A 23599-nucleotide genomic window follows, 5' to 3' on the forward strand; every position below is an offset into this window, starting at 1 on the left:
AGTAAATGTTTGAAATCGTGGAGCAATATCTGACCTGTGACCAGAATCCACAATTTACTGGGTCTTGGGCAGGATTCTGTATTGGCAAATGAGGAGACATAGCTGTTCCAATCTGACATCTCCAAAGATATCTATAGAAATATGTCAGCATATTACGAGATTAATGACATGATTCATCTGCATAATATTTGTACTGGATATTTTTTATTGAGTATGCATACTGTCACATCAATCTGTTCAGCAGGATGAGTGCAAAACATATATTTAGACCTAACTTTGATGTTTGGGATATTTCAATGCCCAGGCTTCATTTGCATGCCTTTCCAAAACTGGCAGAAAGCAGCGATTGGCTGACAGATGAGAGCAGAGGTTTGGGTGACTGGAGACAACTTCCAGGTACCAAAGGAAGGCAAGAGGTCTCGTGAGGGAGGTTTGGGAGGACTTTGTGGGGTTCAGAGCAGGGGAGGTTGCTGTTTTCCCTCATGTTCCAGAAGGAATAATTTTGTCTACCTTGGCTGGCCTCTTAACCCTTATGACAGCTGCCAGCCAGTATTCCTCTAGAGGGAAAATTGCATAAACTTTCCTGCTCAGGTATAGGTCGGAGAACAACTGGAGTCCCACTGTCACATTAAGATCCCAATCTTCATAATAAGACTTCTGCCTACTTCCACTGTTAGTGCCTCAGCCACCTAACTGAAGTGAACAGTTAAAATGGTGGCCAGCAGGATTCTAGCAGGAACAGGCTGGTAATTTAAAATTTTAAAATTCCCCCAACCCCCACTCCTGCTCGCTGGAGTGATTAAGTTCCCCTCTGTGTCTCTGTTAAAATAACAAATGGGGGAAAGTCATGTCTGGCAGTTTCGGTGAGAGGCTCGGTTGAATTTGAGGGCTGGACCACGCATCAAGCACCACAGCACAAGCCCCTAGTTCTGAGCCGCCATAATATTTGGTCCCCAGGTACCTCTGGGCTGCAGGATGGGAGGTAGGAAGGCAGGGGGTTGAGGGCCCTAATCGCAGGTGTTGGGGAGTGGTGAAAGCTGGGTAGGGAGCATTCCAGGCTGATTTTCAGGAACCTGGAGAAATATTGCTGCTTCTCTTAGCCCCACAGTAATGGAGAGGGACTTACTTTTGGCCAGACAAAGAGCTAATGTTGTTGGGACTGTGAATGTGAACATGTTCTTCATAGTTTAGGCCAAAAATGACAGTCGGGTTTCTACAAATGGGGAGGTGATGGTATTGTCGCTGGGCTAGTAATCCAGAGACGCAGGGTAATGCCCTGAGGACCCAGATTCAAATCCTGCCATGGCAGATGGTGGAATTTGAATTCAATAAAAATCTGGAATTAAAAGTCTAATGATGACCATGGAACCATTGTCGACTGTTGTAAAAACCCATCTGGTTCACTAATGTCCTTTAGGGGAGGAAATCTGCCGTCCTTACCTGGTCTGGCCTACACATGGTTCCAGATCAAAACAATGTGGTTGACTCATAAATGCCCTCTAAACAAGGGCAATTGGGGATGGACAATAAATGCTGGCCTAGCCAGCAATGCCCACATCCCATGAATGAATTTTTAAAAATGTCATAGGATCCCAATCAGCATTCTAAATGGCCCTACAGCTTGAGTCCAGAGGGTCACCAGCTACCCAGTGATGGGTCCGGTAGAGGGAACATCACCAGGACCACAGAAATGTTGGCAATGCGCACCTCACTGTCTCTGCCAGATGGCAGGCCTAAAAATTCAACCTACTGTGTGCTTTTAAAAAAATACCTTTTGCAAACTGCACCCATATTTAAGAAATGGCTGCTTTCACAGACATCTTATCCAATTGTCTGTGTTTCATTTTCCTCTCACAGTGATACAGCTTTTAAAATAAAGCCATGCTAGAACATTGGAATAAACTATAATTATCAGAGCTTTCAACATAAAGGTGGGTAAATGAATCTCAAAATAATGTTATACATTGGCAGATAGGTTTGATCTTCAGTCTAATTTGGTTTAAGTGACCTTTTGAAATGACATTTCATTTATCAGAAAGAGTATATTTAATTTTCATTAGAATGAAAAATGTTAATCATGTCATAGTTTGTCCTATTCACACTGAATACTAAACATTGTGGCTGGTAGGACATTCAGCAGATGCAGATATTTATTTAGAGATCTTTATAAATCAGTGCTAATACAGAAATAATTGAGAATGGAAGACTTGAATTGCTTTAGTCTTCTGAGGTATAGTGATTACTTAATTATTAATTAAGTCTCACTTACATCAGTAGTTCTTCATAGAAAATATATATACTGACAAATTTCCTTAAAAATCAAAGATTTTTGTTGAAGAAAAGCTTGATATTATGAAAGATTTCATCTTAATAACACTCCATATGCATTCTACATATAATTAAAGCCGTTACTTAACAGCGCCATCATTAAACAGGGAATTATCTTTAATAATTCTACTACCCAAAACATTAACAAAATAATTAGATATATTTATGTGGGGCTGTTTAGTACTAACAACGCTAACAAGTTGGACTTTCAAGGGACAAATAGCCAACTCTCAGGAAATGTTCTTTAGGAATAGTTTATTATTATCAATAGACAATGGAAGAGTTGAATTTACCCTCTTGCTATACAGATATATCGCTTATAGCAAGTGTGCCGGTGTTAATAGAGGATACTGTGAATTCCACAGGCTCTACTGTTACTAAAATACCAATTGGTGTCAGAAGGAGCTTCCACTGAGTTCCCATGATGACCTAGAGAATCACCAAATGCAAGTTTGCGAGCAGAGAAAACTTTGAGAGAGACACTGCAGCACCAATGCCTCCCAAATTGTCTTCAGGAATAAAACTGAACATCGCACATCATTAAATACTATATGGGGGGCGGGTCAGGGTATTAGCAAAGTCAGAAAAACTGCGTGAAAGTGCGCTTAATATGTTATAAGTGAGCCTGTGTAATCAACTCTTATGGTAATGGCAAATGGTTAGTGCTATTAGTCTGATAAAGGTGTCTGTCCTTGGTAAGCATGGAAAGTGTATGTGATGGGGATCATATCTGGATGTTGTGTTGATATAAATTTGATACAAAAATCTTACTACAAAGCAACAGAATTCTACCCCTCTGTTTACATGGAAATAAAGGTCAAAGTGTTTGCTGGGTATCTAAGTTTCCAAATACATGTATCTTCATAAGTCGAATCCAGAAGTGCTAAATTTTGTAAAACTCTTTTCCTTCCTGAAGCTCGTAGATTGAACCATTTGACCAGTGCAGCGGCCTCTTTCTGTTAGACTGTGTGGGCATATGCCAATTGTATCCTCTTGCTCCTAAAATAAAATTAAAATATTAAACTATCTTCCACAGCTGTCTTTCCTATGTTACAACAGTGACTACACTTCATAAAGTACTTCATTGGCTATAAAATGCTTTGGGATGTCCTGAGATTGTGAATGGCACTATATAAACATAAATCTTTTTTCACGCATCTATTTTAAGATTTAAAGTCGATGGTGCATTTTGATTGATTGACCAAAGTCATTCATTTGACTGAATCGGGGTTTCATGATGTTTGGATTTCTGAAGACAGAAACATCCATTTGTTATCAGTTGTATAGTTCAATGTAAAATTAAGTTCATCTGACTATTTTACTCCAAAAGAATTAAGAGAATTAGAAGTTTGTAATTTTGAAGAAAAGCTTGATATTATAAAGGATTTCATCTTAAATACACTTCATATGCTTTTCTACGTATAGTTAAAGCCACTATTTCACAGCACCATCACTGAATTAAGAAAGTTTAAATGTTCTTTTGGAATTTAACTTAGTTACAGGTGCTACACTTACTGATACCAAAATAGTTATGAAAAGAACAAGCACAAGTGACCCATTAAGGACTTGCTGAATTTTTGTGTTTCTCTTCACTATTTAATTCAAATAAATGTATTAGCTGTAAAAATTCAGGTCTGCGTTTCATATCTACCAACTTGAAGAGTGATGTGTAACAGGTACGAATGTTTAATCCAGCAAGCAAATTACTATAAGTAGGATGAATGTTAGTCCTCAGCATTGGTATGGGTAAATTATCAGGAAAGTAGTTGACTGGACTTTAGGGGGCAAATTCTATTTATGATAACTACAGTTAAACCACTGAGAGAAAATGTTCTATTAAATAGCTATAAACAAGAAAACTTTGCTTTCATAAAAGTTATTTACTGTATTTTGATTTTCCTTTACTTAAGCCTGAATTTTTATGCAGATGAGGAGGCTCTCCACCTTTGCAAGAGGCCCGAATACAGAAGTCCCTCCCCTAAAACTGGCCCCCAACATTTTTGCAATGTAGGGGAAAGGGGTGAGTTGAACTTTGGACATTCATGGTTCATGAAGGCAGCTGCACATGTTAAAGTGCAGCTGACTTCAATCTGATCTGATTTTCACAAGGAGATGGTGGGAAATGTGACTTGTGTCACATTAGACTTGGTAGGAGAAGCTCTAAACTTACTGGAATTCTTTGGAGACATAGGGTACCTTTTTGGAGAGGAACACCTTTGGTAGAGGTCAGGTGCCCTTTGGGGGAGATCAGGCACCCTTTGGGATTGTTAAAATTAGACATGAATGTGTGTAAAAGGTGGATAAACTCATTAGAACAGTCAAGGGAGCTGTCAAGCATCAAGGAATTTAAATCTCAAGCCCTTTAAATATTTGAAAAAGTAGTCTGCAGTGTTGAAAAAAATCACTACTTGCTATTTCAGTTTATCTTCTGACATAAGCCTGAGAGCCACCATTACAGGATTAGTGCTACATGACTGGTTTCACAACTTATCATTATCACAGTGGGTGCCTGTCAGTTCACCATTTGATTGACAGCTCCAAGTGCTTATAAAGTCTTTGAAGTGGGATTGTGAATACAAATGTTTATTCTTCTAAGGGATTAAAGAAAGTTAAATGTATTTTTTTTTAATCTTAGCAAGGGTCCTATGGTCTGCCCATGTTGGATACTGGGTGAGTTAGCATGGAGGGTGTAAGGGTAAATGGTGGTGGGCGGGAGCATGGGTTAGCATGAGTTGGCACTAGGTTGGCATAGGGGCTACAAAGGAGCATGGGGGTGGAGTGGCATAGGTTTGCACAGGGGTTGTAAAAGGCCATGGGAACAGGTGATGGGCATAGTTTGACACTGAGGGTATGAAGGGCTATTGGTGGTGGTCAAAAGGGCATGGTTTGGCATTGAATGGTATGAAAAGCCATGGGTGGTGGCCAGAGGGACATAAGTTGGCATTACAGGGTATGAGGGGCCATGGAGGTGAGTGGAGATGCTTAGATTGGCGTGGAGGACATGAGGGGTCATAGGGGGTGAGTGGGGGACATGAGGTGGCATGGATGGGGCAATGGAAGTGTGCGGGGGTGAGATGGTGTGAGGGGTGAGTGCTGTTTTTTGTTTCATTCTTTTTTCACAGCTGGGTCAAAGTGCCAGACCGCCAAGGAAGGCCTTTCGCCCAGGCCAACCCTGCACCTGGCAGCCCCTCTGGCTGTCGATGTACGATCTCTTTCTGAGGGCAGTGGGGATGAGTCCCATAAAGCCTGCACCCACCCACTGCACCACCACCCCCCCACCAACCTGCAACGAAAATTTGAATTTTTTCAGGAATTGGATCTGGGGAGCTGGGATTTCTCCCACCTCTGTGCAACTGATGTGAGAATGAAAATTCAAGCCTTAGAGTTTAAATGTGAAAAAGATAAACCCAAGTGTACATTTGCCTAAAGAAGAGATGAGGTGAAAGCTGCTTTTGGATACGTTCAGGTGTGAAAGAAAGCCATGTTCCAATTACAAAGGTGTTGGTTGTGATACCAGTATCTTTCATCAACCTTTGAAGTTCCAATGGAATGTGTATGGTTTTCCAGTATTACCGTTATTACCGTTATTAACATTGGAAGTCATAATATTGTGACTATACTACTAATAATATGCTGAATAAAAGTAAACCAATAATAAAACTATTTGATTTAAATTCAAGTAGCACTTAATGCTATTTTAGCAGAACCGTCATTCTTTTAGTGGTTTGAACAGATTGCAACTCTGTATTACACACTAAGATAAAAGCAAAAACTACAGATGCTGGAAATCCAAAACAAAAACAAAAATACCTGGAAAAACTCAGCAGGTCTGGCAGCATCTGCGGAGAGGAGCACAGTTAACGTTTCGAGTTCGAATGACTCTTCAACAGAACTAAGTAAAAATAGAAAAGAGGTGAATTTCTATTTTTACTTAGTTCTGTTGAAGAGTCATTCGGACTCGAAACGTTAACTGTGCTCCTCTCCGCAGATGCTGCCAGACCTGCTGAGTTTTTCCAGGTATTTTTGTTTTTGTTCTGTGTTACGCACCCTCACTTGCAACCTAGCTCCACTTAGCAGGCAGTTGGTGATACAGTTATAGATATGATAAGCTCACTCATCCAATTGTGACTCAAACTCACCTACAGCCAGGGTGGAGGGAGGGTGGAAGCAGAGTGGATGAGAAAAGTGACTCTTAGATTATTTACCATTGGTTTAGTCACAGACAACATAATTTGCAATGTCTCTGCATTAATTTAGGTCTATAATAATCTTAATAACTGAGATACAGACTTAATTATAGTACTTGTTGCTGTGCTACACAGTTTAAAAATACTCTACCTGGCTATGTTATTGACCAGTAGTTTCAACCTGGACATGGTGATGAGATGTCCATCTTCTGGTACAACCTGAGTGGTTGACTTCGAGGAGAGGTCTGTGGGGAGAAAAAGAGTGCTGGTTCTACAATATGCCATGCCATAATATATGTTGACATTCAACAAAATAATGCTAGTATTGATTGATATCAATATTAGATAAGAATATATGTCATCTAACAGATATATTTATAAGACATGAATCTATCTTATTTGTTAACCCACTGCTTAAAAATCCATTTGCAACTCCAGCTTAAATTCGGAGTCAATGAAGGGAAAGGCAAAGAAGGAAAATTTCACCAGGAGCCAGTACCACAGTCCATGAAACTATTATATTGTCCAACCTGTTTTAAATCACTGAATAACATTCTATTAAAGGGTTGAATAGGACTCAGAAGGTGGTGAATAATCCAGTTCTAGTACATCCTTAATGAACTCTGACAGTTCTTTTCTAATCACAGGTCATCAAGAGTTTGGTTAGTGTTGTTTGGTTAGGAATATTTCATTGAGAAAGCCCAGTATTGAATGAAGACTAGAAATACATAAATATTAATTGTTAATGCTATGTTAATATATATTTAATTATTGGAAGGCTTTATTATGCGCATTGGTTTTAGCTATTCTCCATTCCCACCATCCATCCCATATGAACAGATTGAGTAGATTAATTACAGTGTAAATCAACGTAAAACATAAAAATTAGAAAGGTGGTATCACTTTAAAAGATTTTTCTCTTGGATGCACAGTGAGATACAAGACGGAGAAACAACACAGATCAAAAGGTGTTGTGCATTATCAAATGCTAAGCTGTTTAAGAATGGTGGAAAACAGTTCTGTTTTTCTTAGGTAATTGGCATCAAGAATTCATCTCCGGGCTAACAGTAAATCTCAGAATTAGGGGCACTTTGGAGAGCGCAAGTATCATGTGATATCTCTGTGACAAATCAGAAATTTCACAACATATATCAGTGAGGAAGTGAGCTACAAGCACATGGTGGTGAATCACTCTTACATGAGAGTCCTGTGACAGATCGTTATGAAACCAAAAGCAAATTAACTGGCGTTAACTTCATATGAGGCTCCCAACTGCACAGAATAAGGTATCACAATCATGGCATAATGATTGGAGTGGGATCCCTCATAATAGTTCTTCTTCTGCCTAGCTTGGGTGGGCTAAGGCCAAATTTAATGCTCCAGCTGAGATCAGTGGTTTAGCACACATGGCAGAGCAATGTATATTTTATTTCACAACTGGGCAACATTCAGGCCAATGTAAATCTCCTATTATTGTCATTGCGTTACGGACTCTTTTCTAAACTATACAATAAGAGTTGATCCTGTTTGAACAGCCCAGTTCCCACCTCCCCCCACTTTTGCCATAAAGATGAAATACAGCTCCTCACTGGGTGAAAGCTGACATGACTTCCTTTTATTTGTAGTTTGAGAATGTAGCTATTGTTTCTGAGAATGACATCTGTGCTGTTCCGCTTTGCTCACTATAATTTACCAAGGGTATTATCATTTCATATTATCTAGTGAGCCAACTAGAAAGTGCACATCATATTCTGGTGAAACTCAGCAATGTCTAGATTACACAAAGAATTTTGAGATACTAGATAGCTGTCAGTATCCATGAAATTGTACCCCAATAATATTCAATGGTAATTCAGTGATTGTGTAATATGGACAATATCTATTCAGTATCAATCATTTAACTCTACTGATTTTCATTTCCATTTTGGAGAGGTAAAACAGGCAGCTGAATCAGTATAAAGGCAAAATACTGCGGATACTGGAAATCTGAAACAAAAACAAAAAGTGCTAGAAAAACTCAGCAGGTCTGACAGAATCTGTGGAGAGAAAGATAGAATTAACATTTCAAGTCCGTGTAACTCTTCTCAAGAAGAAGAGTCTTATGGACTTGAAATGTTAACTCTGTCTTTCTCTCCACAGATGCTGTCAGACCTGCTGAGTTTTTCCAGCACTCTTTCTTTTTGCTGTAGCTGAATCAGTATCGCTGGTTTTACAGCGTCCAAAGGAAAAATTACCCCCAATAACTTCTAGGGAGGAGGGGAGAAATCTGAAAATTAAAATGCATGAGACAATCATGTTTCCTCCATGCCAAAGGTAAACTGCTCCTTCCCTTACCTGGAGTAACCTGTAGATGTTCTTTGTGCAGATCTACTTGCTGCAGCAGTATCAGGTATGCTATAATCTCTGGTAAGCCATGTTAAGAAAATTAAATGCACACCAATAACAGGGATATAAGCATACTTCAATGTTAAATATACACCTATAAAGGAAGCCATTGGACTGAAACAAGTTATTCTTGGTCATGTATACATAGCCATCAAAGTGAGGTACAGGGGGAACCCGTGAGCTACCTCTTTGGAAAGTGCTGGCTATATTTGAATTCTCAAAGGGCAGAATTTTACCAGCTTCTGGGTGGCGTGCTGGGAGACAGGGGCGAGAGCTGCCACCTGCTCCATGGAGGTGGGCAGTTGATTTGCATGCCAAATTGCTGCATTAAGGAGCCACCAGCATTTTGCTGATGGCAGGATGACCCCACACCAGCCCCCTATTACTTGGCGAGACTGGTCTCCCCAATGGAAGTGGCTCCCTACAGCAGCCGGAGGCTCCAGGACCCCAAAAGGTGGCAGCAGGCAGGGATTTCATTTCTTTTGGAGGCTCGGTGCCTTTGTTGAGGCTTCAGAGCCACTGGCCCTCTGGTTGGGCTGGAAACATAACGAACTCAAACACTGTCCTTAATTTAATGGTGGGCTTGCAGGCAGCCAATTAGGAGGCTGTCTGCAGTAAAATCACTGAGCTGGTCCCGCCACCTGCAAGTGCAGGCTTGGGACCCGCATTTTGCCCTGACATTGGGGTCCCAAGCCTACAGTAAAATTCAGCTTGATGTGTACCAGTTGTTCATTCCAGGGCTTCGCTAACTTTAGCATGTTAGTTCTGGTGCTAACTTATCTTTCTCTTTCAGACAATCGCTGATCCACTGTGTATTTTCAGCTTTTCCAATTTTTTACTTTGGCTTTTCAACATTTGAAGTTTTCTTTTGATCTCTACAATTGAAGATTTTTGCTTTCAAACAAGCTTTATGGTACCAAATGCAAATGGCTTAGCTTTTCCTAGCCTGTACTATAAATACCAACTCCATAAAAGTATTTTCTATTGCACATTTACAAGTTCCCATTTACAGCACTCTATACTTGTGCTCTTTTAGTCTGAGGTGGTGATGTTCATGTTGAATCCAGGGTAGTTTGGGTAACTGTGAATGATTTTTTTAAGGAATCTAGATCAACATTTTTCAAATGCATTTTTGAGAGACCCATAACCAGAGACCAGCATTAAACTAGATTTAGAACATGTAGAATCCTAAACTGACCTGTTGGGTTTATTTAAGTACTTGAATTTGTTAACCTAAATTACTCTGTTAGATGAGCAATAGTGTAAATAGCTACTCTGCATCTGTATGCAAATCACCATTTTATTTTTTATTCTTTCATGGAATGTGGGCATCACTGGCGTAGCCAGCATTTGTTGCCCAATCCTAAATGCCCTTGAGAGGGCCAATTCTCCCATTAGTCCCTGGGCATCATGACAGGAGATATGCTAAAATGTATAACGGTAATGGCATGCAGCTCTTAAATCTTCTAATGTTATATCTGGTGCATTAATGGACGTAATGGAGCTGATAGTTGGCAGAATTTTTGTCGATTATGCAGCTAATTCTTGAAGAAGGGATTTCTACTTATTAGTAAATGTGATATGTTCCAGTCCTTGGTCTTAAAGGTAAATGTCAATACATCATGGGGAGATGAGAGATGTAGCATAGCATAAAGCTTCTGGCCTCAAAGTTACTTGGTCTTTTTGGTTGAATCCAGCTAGAAGTTCAGTGGGAATATTGCTAACTCTAATTCGGCCAGGATTTGCTGTTTCCAGGGTAGGCTGGATCCCAGACTCGTTGTGGCCTTGCTTGAGGGCAAATCCTCTCTCTATCCCAAAAAACAAGGTCACAACAGGCTCAGAACTACTGCATCCTCAGGCTCGAAGGGACCAGGCATATGTTTGACTGCTGGAATGCCAAATAAGATGAGGAATTGGCCATGTAATTGATAGTGAAGAGGATAGCTGTTGTCTCCAGAATGATATCAATGGTTTGGTTGAGCGGGCAGAAAAGTGGCAAATGGAATTCAATCCAGAAAAGTGTGAGGTAATGCATTTGGGGAGAGCAAACAAAGCAAGGAAATACTTAATAAATGGGAGGATATTGAGAGGAGTTCAATTAGACACCTTGGAGTGCATGGGCAGGATTTTTTGTTTAGCATGCGGGTGTGTGCCCGACATGCCCGAACGTAAAATAGCGCGCAATGACGTTGGGCAAGTGCCCCAACATCATCACGCACTTACGCGATATTTTGGTCAGCGGGTGCGCACGAGAGTTGGCAGCTGCCCACCGACAGTTAAGAGGCCTATTAAGGCCATTAATGTATTAATTAACCTGGACTGGCAGGTGGACGAATCGGCCAGGCAGCCTTTGGAATTTTGAGGAAACCTCATCCAAGGGCAGGATGAGGTTTCTGATATTAATTTTAAAAAATTAAAAATATTTGGGCAGAATTTTTATAATCTATATTTTTAGGTGGGAGAGTCCGATATGTGGACATTTTTTTCTGCATTTTAAAATCTTTATTTGATGGTTTTAAATTCTTCAGGTCCCCGAGGCAGCTCTCTGCCTTCAAGGAGCTTTCATTGCGCGCTCCCCCTTGCCCGTGCTGACTTCAGCGCTTGCCCTCCTCCTGCCCCCACTCCGGCAGCACTGAGCATTTCAGATTGCCTTTCACGCTGGCTAGCCGTTAATTGACCAGTCATCGTGAAATCACGGTCGGGGTCGATCGCGGGCGGTGTGCCGTTTCCCAGCTGATCCCACCGCTCCCGCTCGATGACCTCAAAATTCTGCCCCATATCCACAGGTCCCTGAAGGTGGCAGGACAGGTGGATAAGGTGGTAAAGTAAGCATATAGAATGCTTTCCTTTATTGGACGAGATATTGAATACAAATGCAGGGATGTAATGATAGAACTGTATAAAACGCTGGTTAGGCCACATTTGGAATTTTGTGTACAGTTCTGCTCACCACATTACAGGAAGGACGTAATTGCTCTGGAGAGAGTAGAGAGATTAACAAGAATGTTGCCAGGGCTTGAAAACTGCAGCTCTGAAGAAAGATTGCATTGGCTGGGGTTGGTTCCTTTAGAACAGAAGAAGCTGAAGGGTGACCTAATATAGGTGTACAAAATTATGAGGGGCGTACATAGGATAGACAGGAAAGACCTGTTTCCCCTAGCTGAGGGTCAATTACGAGGGTGCATAGATTTAAGGTAATTGGTAGAAATAGAGGAGACATGGGGGAAAAACTTTTTCACCCAGAGGGTGGTGGGCATCTGGAATTCACTGCCTAAGTTGGTGATTGAAGATGAAATGCTCAACTCATTTAAAAGTTACCTGGATCTGCAACTGAAGTGCTGTGACCTGCAAGACTACGGGCCATGTGTTGGAAAGTGGGGTTAAAATGAGCGGCTAGTTTTTTTTTCTCTCTTTCTTGGCTGCTGCAGGCACAGTGGGCTGAAAGACCTCTTTGTGCACCATAACTTTTCTATGCTTCTAGGTATCCAGCCTCCTGATGAGCAGATATGTTCCATATTCTGGGGTTAGAGCTGCAGGCCAGAATTTTGGCCTGGACATCTGAAGATTGGGAGGGTGGGGGTGGGATGGGATGGGCTGGAGAATATATTTTTTATAGAAAGACTTAAAGCAGATCTTCTGAGACGACGATCCACATCATTTTCAGCCTCGCCCTAAGCTGGGCAAATTTTACTGTGGTTTCTGGCATCTTCAGTAGTGGTGGTGGTGAGGGGAAGGTAGCAGGGGTACAAGTTAGGGAAATCCAGATGCACCTCCACAATGTCAAAGGTCTATTCCTGGAGGCCTCTCCTCACTGACTCTGCAAGTTCAGCTTCAGTCTTGATCCCAGCATAACTGCTAGAATCACATGTCCATGGATTTTATGGCCTTTTGGTTTTACTGTTAGTATGTTCATGCTGTGAGCCATCCAGTGCAAGTGGGTGCCTGGCTTTGCACTTTAGAGTGCAAAAATGTTTTGAGCTTTTTCTAGGTGGTAAAGAGATGTTAGCTTATTCCTACTCATAACAACATTTCAGGGGAAAAAAAACTTTGCCTCTGGAATGAACCAGTTCCCCAATGCCTTTGACAACCATCACCACACAAAAAATATGCCATAATTGAGGGCTGTGTCATTATGTTGTGTCAGCAGATCTCAGCTGGCACAGCAGTTGGGATGTTAAAATTAGCCTCGGTGCTGCTGGGCGAAGGCAGTGAGCTCCTGATCTTCATTACAGCTTTGGTTCAAATGGACAAAAGAGCTGAACCCCAGAGGTGAGGTATGAGGGACTGCCCTTGACATCAAGGCAGCATTTGACCGAATGTGGCATCAGGGAGCCCTAGATAAGTGGGAGTCAATGGAAATCAGGGGGAAAACCCTCCACTGGTTGGAGTCATACTTAGCACAAAGGAAGATGGTTGTGGTTGTTGGAAGTCAAACACCTCAGTTCCAGGACATCACTGCAGGAGTTCCTCTGGGTAGTGTCCTAGGCCCAACCATCTTCAGTTACTTCATCAATGACCTTCCTTCCATTATAAGGTCAGAAGTGGAGATGTTCACTGATGATTGCACAATGTTCAGCACCATTCACGATTCCTCAGATACTAAAGCAGTCCATGTCCAAATGCAGCAAGACCTGGACAATATCCAGGCTAGTGGCAAGTAACATTCATGCCAAGCAAGTGCCAGGCAATGATCACCTCCAACAAGAAAGAGAATCTAACCATCATCCCTTAACATTCAATGGCATTACCATTGTTGAATCCCCCACCATCAACATCTGGGAGGTTACCATTGACCAGAAACTGAACAGGACAAACCATATAAATAAATACTGTGCTACAAGGGCAGGTCAGAGGCTGGGAATTCTGCGGTGAGTAATTCACCTCCTGACTCCCCAGAGCCTGTCCACCATCAACAAGGCACAAGTCAGGAGTGTGATGGAATACTGCCCACTTGCCTGGTTGAATGCAACTCCAACAACACTCAAGAATCTCGACACCACCCAAGACAAATCAGCCCTCTTGATTGGCACCCCATCCACAAATATTCACTCCCTCCACCACCAACGCACAGTGGCAGCAGTGTGCACCAACTACAAGATGCCACTGCAGGAATTCACCAATGCTCCTTGGACAGCACCTTCCAAACTCATGATAACTACCATCTAGAAGGACAAGAGTGGCAGACACATGGGAGTTCCCCTCCAAGTCACTCACCATCCTGACTGGGAAATATATCACCGTTCCTTTACTGTCCCTGGGTCAAAATCCTGAAACTCTCTTCCTAACAACACTGTGGGTGTACCTACACTACATGGACTGCAGTGGTTCAAGAAGGCACCTCACAACCAGGGCAATTAGGGATTGGCAGTAAAGGCTGGACTAGCCAGCAATGCCCACATCCCATGAATGAATTAAAAAAAGAATTATTGGCCTGTGACTCTCACTGGAAAGTGCACCTGTATGAGTCTCAGGTGACAACAGAATCTGGGTTTGCTGTGATGCCCCACACCATCAAAATAGCCAACCAATTCTCACTGTTCAGCTAAAGCGTTCATTGACCTGCTCTCAAATTTAGCAGTTGTCGTGAAATGATTAAATAATACTGATTTTCTTTTTGAAAAAAAACTTCATGGTTTTGCTCGGTTTTGTTGTAAAAAAAAAATTTCTCAAAATGGCTTCACATGTATTGCAAATGGGACTGCAGATTTTCCTGCAATATCATTTAGGAAAATCCACAGGCTTCCGGGAGCTATAATTGTTGTCATAATTAAGAAATATTTCCCAACAGTAAGACGGCTGTATATTAATTAATCTGACACCAAAAACCCATTTACAAGACAATGCTTGGGAAGTTGGCAGTGAAATATTTCCATATTGAGAATTGAGACCAATTAATTGAAGAGCTCTATTTTTCTTCCCTGAAAGACATGTGTAAAGTTGAAAGATTGGTAAAGTTAACAATCCAACATAGGCTGTTATTTTATTATTTAGCTATTACAAGTTACAAGATAGCTGCAAATTCATTTTGTAGGATACGTGCTGCACTTGATAGAGGAATAAAGGCACTTTGCCTAGCAGCAATGGACTGTTCAACCAAGCCCTGGCTCACTTTTGCATTGCACTGTGGAGCTATTTTTTCAAAGGCCTGTGCAAATTCTGTGCTTGTTAGATAACCAGGCTCAGTCCCAGAATGCTGTTGGAGATTGGCTTCACACTGAGGAACATACAGGTAATATTCAAAGAACAATTGAATCCCATTAGTGCTTAAAGTGTAAAAGTAAAACAAAAATCATTCTATTCAGCGAAGGTGTTAAAACTGCTTAAGTGGCATTTAATCTGTGTGTCTTTTTTGCTTCAACTTGAACTATGTTGGCTTTGGAATCCATGCTCTTTCTGAATGTCCTGAAATTCTTCGATAATGCCTGAGCTAATTATTAAACCAAGCTGAACAAAACAATCTAGGGTGGTCTGGTAGCTTAGCACTTTAGATAGGCTCTTCATAATCCTTTGCTCTGCCTGACTTTCAGAATCTGCCAGCCACTCTTCCAATGATTCTTTGTTCAATTTGTACTTTTTTTCTACACAACTTCGTTCCTCCTTCTAAAAACTGAAATATTCCTTGCCCCTATGGATTCTGTTTAATAAATCTTTAATCATGGAGTTATGCTACAGGTAGCAGTCTTTTGAGACCTCTACTAGCTTAGACTGATGTTAATCTGGCAGACCCAATTTACATTGGTGGCTCTGCATCACTCTCACATGAAGGAAAGCAGAGCTTTAAACATGTGTATAAGCTGACCTGCACAGCATTCCATTCATGAGGATCCAACTGTTGCCTTCATTTTAATGTTAGTGAAGAGGTTGGACTTTGCCATCAGGGGCAAGGATCAGGAAGCGGAAATTATCCCACATCGCAATCCTGCTTCCGTCACCAGGTTTCCGGGAAATGAGATCTTCTCAGTAGAAGGCTCCACTTTTCACTGCAGCCTATCCAACTTTCTTCCTGGTCCCCACGCCAACTGACATTGTGGATCATTTCATCTCCTCAGGTTCTGATCCCCTCTCATTCAAAACTGCTACCATCATTGTCTTTCTTAAAAACCCATCCTGTATCCCTCTGCCCTTACAAACTGCTGTCCCATCTTCAAACTCCCTGTCCTCTCCATAGCCTAGAGGCAAAATTGCTCCTTTTGAAACCAAAGACTCCAGAAGCATAATTTATTGACACCATTGGGCTTTGGGGAATGGGTGTCAGCCAGTCAGCTTTCCAATGCCAGAGCAGGGAGAGTGCCATTGATTTGCCATTGTGGTTGGCCCAAGCCATGCAAATAATTTCGCCCTGAGAAACTGGGATCAGGTCGCCAGCCTGCAGCTATAGCAGCAAAGGCTTCTGCTCAGGTACACATACATCAGCGGAGCAGATTTCAAAGAATGAAAGCGATCAGGTGTTTTCTCCATTTCTAAGCACAGTACATATATTTACCCACTCAGATTGGCAAAGTGCGACAAGCACTTTATTCAAACATGCATTAAGTGGAGGGACGGGTAGGCAGGGTGCAGGGTGGGAATGCGGCTGTGACACAATAGGAATATTCTATTTTTAATACTGAAGTGCGATGATAGCAGAAATAATTTTTACATTTTATCAGTTCAGTTTGAAATATATAAGAAAAAAGCAAGCATGAAGATTCAAGTATGACATTAGCCACAGTTGCAGAATTATTTTAATTTTAAAATTGTTTTAGTTGAAATGTAAACAAATTCGGAATGCTCTGCTAACATATAAAGAATGCTTAAAGCTACCTGATCCTTGACACACAATGTGCATGCCAGATTTACAAAACCAAGGAATAAAATTCCTTGTGTCTGTTGCTTGTGGTGAAATCATGAATATATCTATCGTCTGCAATTGCAATGTTGCTGCACACAGCAGTTACAGCATTTTTCCAGATGGTTCAGAGATATGCAATGTTTGCATATGTCTGTTTTGTCCTTACCTCTTCAAACAAGGGTTCAGAATTTGTTAAGATAAGTTTCAGAATATATTCCATCACGAGTGTTTTTGAAACACGTTTCTCATTAAGGCCCAGATATCCCATCACCATTGTCTCCGTTTCATCATCCTATAAATGGTTGGAAGAGGGAAAATAATAGTCAATACTTAAGTTTGAATGATGAAAGAAAAGCAACACCAAGGCTGAATAAGCTGGTGGGTTGGGGCATCTCCACCTCTCCTACATATTCACTACATCATGAACATAGCGGGTAAAATTACTGCTGAAAGATATGGGGTGCTTTCCAATTGTTTGCTGCCCATTTGACACTTAAACCAGCTGGCCAACAAGTTAACACTGTGGGGCGGAGTGTGGTTGCAACTCGATCAAGACTCACCTGAGCCCATTTGTTTTTTGCTTAAATGTAAAAATGGTCCTACACAACTTACTTGCAAATTTCAAGTACTAATAGGCAGAGAATATACCCAATACATTCCATTAATTTTGTCTGGGCAGCGAGCATCCAAACCAGCAGTCCTTAAAGAAACCTTTAGTGGCTGTTCAAGAAAAGTCTCACTGCCAGCCCCTGTTCCATCCCATTACCTTGTGCTCCCAGGCCTCAGCCTCTAGCTAACGGGGCATTAGAGTAGGTTGATTTTCCATTCTCTTGCAAGTAGTGAGTTGAAGTGGGACACCTGTTTGGTGCCCAAAGTTTGTGGGAAGCATTTAGATTTAATCCAAAACTGATTCAGTGTTCCCAATACTGGCTTTGGACAGGCAGCATAGTCATCCTGCCAATGTCATACCCATTTTGGATGGAAGTCACATTTCCCTCTCTGTATCATGTGCAACTGTATATATATTCTTTTAGAACGCTCACTTTTCTGCTGGAGCCTGTGAAAACAAGACATCTATACACTACATCTATGAGAAAATCTTCTACTATGGAATGATAGCTGAAATCGTCATATGGCCCTGGATCTGTTTTTACATTAAAATATTTGTTGATGTTTTAATCCTAAAGGCATGATTGCTTCAAGTGCACAAATTCAGAATCCTTGTGCGTAACACAAAGGCAAAAATACTGAGGGACGCTGAAAAACTGAAATAATTGCGTAAGACGAGAAGAAAAGATAGTATAATTTATCTGCATTACTGTACCCAACCTCTACTTTCACTGAGTTTATAACCTATATTGATTAATGGACATAAGTACTTAAAAAGGAGGATTACTTTACAATAACCTTCCATTAGTTTTTGCTGTATGGAATACCTTAGAATCCATTTACCACAAATGAGGGGAGTTCAATCTCATTATCAGTCTGTTTGTACACCAGCCACTTAAGAAGCATATCCAATGAGCCATATCTTGTTCTATAATTTCTATAAGGAGTGCTGAAGTTACTCCACGGGCTTTTCGACAGATCTGAGGCAGGGTAGACCTCAGGACACCTTATGGATGTGACCTGACCTTATCCCAAATCCCAGGGTCTGGGGCATATTTTGAGCAGCCACCTTTGGCACAAGGGAGACTGCTTCAGTGTTGTTGATTGCCATAGTGCAGCCAAGCCTGCAAATGATAGCGGGATTTAGTTCTGCCCGGTTGAGGTCTTGGAAGATCAATATGGTTACTACATGTAGTAGTAGAGGGTAATAGAGGAGGCCAGCTGGCAGCAACTTCAGCAGATGGTTTCATCCCACCCACCCGGCCTTTGTCTCAGATGTCATACATAAGGATGTTCATTTGGCACAACCAAAATAAAAAATGGAGCTCCAAATTAGTTTGTTTTTGGAACGTGGGCCTTGCTGCCACCTCCTTGAACTGCTACACGCTCTGTGGTGTAGGTACATCCACAGTGCTATTAGTTAGGGTGTTTCTGGATTTAGACCCAGTGACAGTGAAGGAATGGTGATAAATTTCCAAGTCAAATAGTGTGTGACTTGGATGGGAACTTGCAGGTTGAGCATTCCCATGTGCCTACTGCCTTTGTCCTTCTAGACCACTGTTGTCCAATAGGATTTCAACGCTCGCCAATCTTGTAGTGCTCGGGACACCATATTCACAAAATGATACAAATATATGCAATATTAATAAAACAAATTTTGAAAATAGGTTGAGGTTTTAAACTATCAGCAATCAAGATCTACACACTTAATGTCAAAGCCAGGAGAAGTGTTCTGTTTCTGACAGTGTCTCCAGTTTATTTAAAAAAATAATATTCCTTCAAAGCTAAACCATCTCTATTTTATTAAAATTAATATGTTTGGTGACAGGGAATGGAAAACAATTTACATATCTCTATGTATTGGCTTGTGCACACTAACTCCTGCCTTGCTTATGCTCTATTGCTTGTCATTTCTGAACAGTGTCTGGATATTTAATAGATCTTTGTCATGAACAACCTCCTGTAATCTCTCCTTTACACCAATAGCTATTCCTTTCAATCACTCATTTCAACAGATCTATTAAGATGAAGGCTGAACAAATTTAGATGTTCTTGCTCTGCCCCAGGTTGCCAAAAATGCACATTTTAGCCCTCAGTGGCAGCCATGTAGTGCTGTCCATCGCTCACAGACTTCAACTGTTTTGTGAGAACTGTCAACTACCAGCTGAACAAAATCAAATTCTTCAATTAACATTCCTTGTGTCACTAGGTTCCCTAAGAACATTTCGAGAGCAATCAAATCACTTTACTTCCAAAGGCTGACCCTGCTTTCACAGCTTTTCCCAGCATGGTCTCACAGATGTAAATGTATTGCCATTTAGAAGCCCCCAGACAGAACAAGAATAGAGAAGACAACAAATAGTGAACTATTTTCCTTGTTTCATTGAGCAACTGACCCTTCAGCTTCCAGGTCACTAGAAACCTGACAATTGAACTATATTTTGATAAATACAGTTGCAGACTGACAGATGTGTGACTCTTGTCCAACAGCAACATGGGTTGATTCTTCCTTGCTTAATTAAGGGCAATAATGGTGGTCCAGTGAGTGAAATCCATACTCATACAAAAACAGAATTACCTGGAAAAACTCAGCAGGTCTGGCAGCATCGGTGGAGAAAGAAAGAGTTGACATTTCGAGTCCTCATGACCCTTCCACAGAACTGAGCGAATATAAGGAGAGGGGTTATATTCGCTCAGTTCTGTGGAAGGGTCATGAGGACTCGAAACGTCAACTCTTTTCTTCTCCACCGATGCTGCCAGACCTGCTGAGTTTTTCCAAGTAATTCTGTTTTTGTTTTGGATTTCTAGCATCCGCAGTTTTTTGTTTTCATACTCATACACTCTGATGGAACTTTAACACAACTCAGCATTGTGTGGCTCTAAAAATGAACAGCATCAATTCACCAAATGTGGCGAGTGGCCTAGGAGGTGCTGTTGAAGGAGGCTTGGCAAATTGCTACAGTGCATCTTGTTGATGGTATCCACATCAACCACTGTGTGTCAGTGGTGCAGGGAATGAATATTTAAGGTGGTGGATGGTGTGCCAATCAAACTAGCTGCTTTGTCCTGGATGGTACTGAGCTTCCTAAATGTTATTAGACTGGGCCTCATCCAGGCATTTGCTCCATCACACTTCTGATTTCTGTCTTGTAGATGGTGGAAAAGCCATGGGGAATCAGGAGTTGAGTCATTTACTGCTCTTGCAGTTATAGTATTTATGTACCTTATCCAGTTAAATCAACAGTGACCTGCAGAATGTTGATGGTGTGAGATTCAATGTTGTCACTGAATGTCAAGGGCAGGTGGTTAGATTCTTTCTTTTTGGAGGTGATCATTGCCTGACATTTGTGTGACACAAATACACTTTTCAGCTCAAGCCTAATGTTCTCCTGTCCAGATCTTGCTGCATGTGGGAACGGACTGTTTCATTATCTTATGACTTCCAAATGGTACTGAACATTACGCATCAGCGATCTTCCCCAATTCTGACCTTAGGATAGAGGAAAAGTCATTGATGAAGCAGCTGATGGTGGTTGGGCTTAGAACACTATCCTGAGGAACACCCACAGTGATGTCAAGGGGCTGAGATGATTTGTTCCCAACAATCACAACCATCTTCCTTTGTGCTAGGTACTGACTTCAGCCAGTGGAGTTTCTCCCCTGATTTCCATTGACTTCAATTTTACTAGGGCTCCTTGATGCCACACTCTGTTAAATACTGTTAAAGGGCAGTCACTCTCACTTCACCACTAGAATTCAGCACCTTTTCCCATGTTTGGAGCAATGCTGCAATGAGACTTGGAGTCAAGTGATCCTGGTGGAACCCAAACTGAGCACTCGTGAGCAGGTTATTAATGGGGTAAGTGCCACTTGATGGCACTGTCAATGACATTTTATATCACATTGCTGATGTTTGACAGTAGATTGATGGGGTGGCAATTGTCCAGACTGCATTTGTCCTGATTTTTGTGGACGCACTGGGGCAATTTTCCACATTGCCATGTCGATGCCAGTGTTGTAACTGTACAGGGACAGAAACATGGCTAGTTCTGAAGCACAAGTCTTCTTTATGAAATCCAGGATGTTGTCGTGGTTCATAGCCTTCGCTCTGTCCAGTACGCTCAGCTATTTCTTGATATCACATGGAGCAAATCAAATCGGCTGAAGGCTGGAACCTTTGATGAAAGGTATCTGAGGAGGAGGCCAAAATGGATCATCCACTCAGCACTTCTGGCTGAAGATGGTTGCAAATGCTTCAGTCTTGTCTTTTGTACTTATGTACTGGGCTGTATGTTATTGTGAATGGGGATGGAGCCTCCTCCTCTGGTTAGTTATTTAATTGTCCACCATCATTCACAACTGGATATGGCAGGACTGCAAAGCTTTGACCTGATCTGTTGGTTGTGGGATTGCTTATCTCTGTCTAGAACATGTAGCTACCACTGTTTAACATACATGTTACCCTGTGTCGTAGCTTCACAAGGCTGGTACCTCAATTTTTAGGAATGCTTGGTGCTGCCCCTGGCCTACTCCTGGACCTGCCCAGAAAATAATGCTGGAATACTGCCAGAGCTGCTGTAAACAGGCCTTGTGTTCACCTGCTCAAGGATCAGAGGAAATTTGGAGAGATGTGTATGTGCAAAGTTAAAGCCTTTTCCAAGAAAGAGTAGATCACACCATAGAAAAATATGCTCCCCAACAGTCAGAAACTCAAGATGAGAAGAATAGTTTGTTACTTTGGCAGTGAGAAGGTTAACTCAAAGGCATCTTTACCTAATGTAGAATGATCTATCAGACCAGTCTTGGGGAAAAAATGTCCTGATCATTGTCGCACTTCAGATAACTACAAGGATGATAAGGATGGCTGCGTTTCACAACTCCTCTACTAAAATTGAGGTCATAGGGACTATTAACTCCCTGCATCAGTGGCTTTTAATAGGAGCTAAGTAAGTATTCCCTGTTAATCAGTGCACAGCACAATGATGTGCATTCTGCTCTCCTGCATTTTGATATCCCTTGTTTGGTAACAGGGCAAACAACCTTTCCCTTTATAAGAAACAAAAGATCTGAAGTGTGCAAGGGCTTAGTTTTATCTACACAGGAGCACACAGTTCTGTACATAAAGTAATGTTATGGAGTGATAGAATAGCACACAATGAAATATATTGATATACCATCATGCTGTATCACAGTGTGAGTGGAGACAATTTTGTGCCCACCAATTCCCAACATGGTAATGTTATGTTTTATCTGTTGAAAGGAGTTGCTGATAGGGGACCATAAAGGGGGGAGGGGGGATTGTCAGGTCAGTTACCTAAATTCTTCTAGATTCATGCTGACTGGTTACAGAACAACATTAGTGAAATCTTGCGAATTAGTCACTTATTTTCCTTATGTCATCAAATGGTGTATGGAATGGAGGAACTTGTGAGGGAGGGTTGACAAAAATAAAAATTGGGAAAGAAGAAAGAACTGTCAACTGATTAACAATGTCTGTTAAGTATGTAAGAGTACGGGGCTAACTATGCAATCCCTAAGCAGAGGAGGGATTGGGGGGTCTTCAGATGCTGCAGCAGAGGAGGTTGGATGAAGGCGGCTGAAAGAGTCAATTCTGTCTCATCAGGATCAGAAAGCAGGTGAAGAATATATTTGCTAATCTCCAAAGATTACCTAGGCAAATGTCTTCACAATTTGCTAAGTTGCCCTAAAAAGCAGTTTAACAATGCTTCACTGCAAGCTTGATGCAGCATCACAGTGGGAGAATGTACAGCAGTCTGGTAAATGTTCATCTACTTTTAAAAAAGCAAGCTATGCCTATACGCATTCTGTTTTGCTGTATGTCAAGCATTTGCAACACATTGGCAGGTCGAAGAGGACAGAGAACTCACTGTGCATACTTAAGAGGGTTGACCTCATGAAATCTCAAGGCAGCCAAGTGTGACATTAGTGAGTGTAAAATTTGTCACAGCTCATCCTGCTTTTTCAATGCCAAGATCCAAAAACTGCCCAGGTGAAAAGTAAAGAATACTATCACCAGTTATCTAAACTTAATTGTTAGTGCATCATTTGCAAACCATCAGCTCAGTGCACTGGTGAAAGTATTCATAATATTCCCCCCACGCAGTATCCTCTCTACATAATTGACAGTTTGAAAAGATCAGTACAGGGTAATGTACAAAATTGTAGCTTAGAGGTATGATATGTGTTATTGATGAGTCTGTTTGAAGTTTGAGTTTAAATTTCAGCTGAAGTAATGAAG

The 23599-nt window shown here is 41.3% G+C and overlaps 1 protein-coding gene across 1 annotated transcript in view; it reads right to left on the bottom strand.

Moving 5' to 3' along the window:
* Positions 1 to 3277: 3277 nt before the first annotated feature.
* Positions 3278 to 23599, bottom strand: part of LOC121289648 — a 498843-nt gene continuing 478521 nt past the window's right edge. The window contains exons 20-24 of the mRNA XM_041209274.1: positions 16898 to 17023; positions 14937 to 15114; positions 8850 to 8918; positions 6667 to 6760; positions 3278 to 3327 (exon numbers count right to left, since the gene is read on the bottom strand). Of these exons, the coding sequence (XP_041065208.1) occupies positions 3288 to 3327; positions 6667 to 6760; positions 8850 to 8918; positions 14937 to 15114; positions 16898 to 17023 (507 nt within the window). The 3' untranslated portion in view covers positions 3278 to 3287. The remainder of the gene's footprint in view (positions 3328 to 6666; positions 6761 to 8849; positions 8919 to 14936; positions 15115 to 16897; positions 17024 to 23599) is intronic.

This window comes from Carcharodon carcharias, chromosome 17 (genome assembly GCF_017639515.1).
Source record: "Carcharodon carcharias isolate sCarCar2 chromosome 17, sCarCar2.pri, whole genome shotgun sequence".
Classification (NCBI taxonomy): domain Eukaryota; kingdom Metazoa; phylum Chordata; class Chondrichthyes; order Lamniformes; family Lamnidae; genus Carcharodon; species Carcharodon carcharias.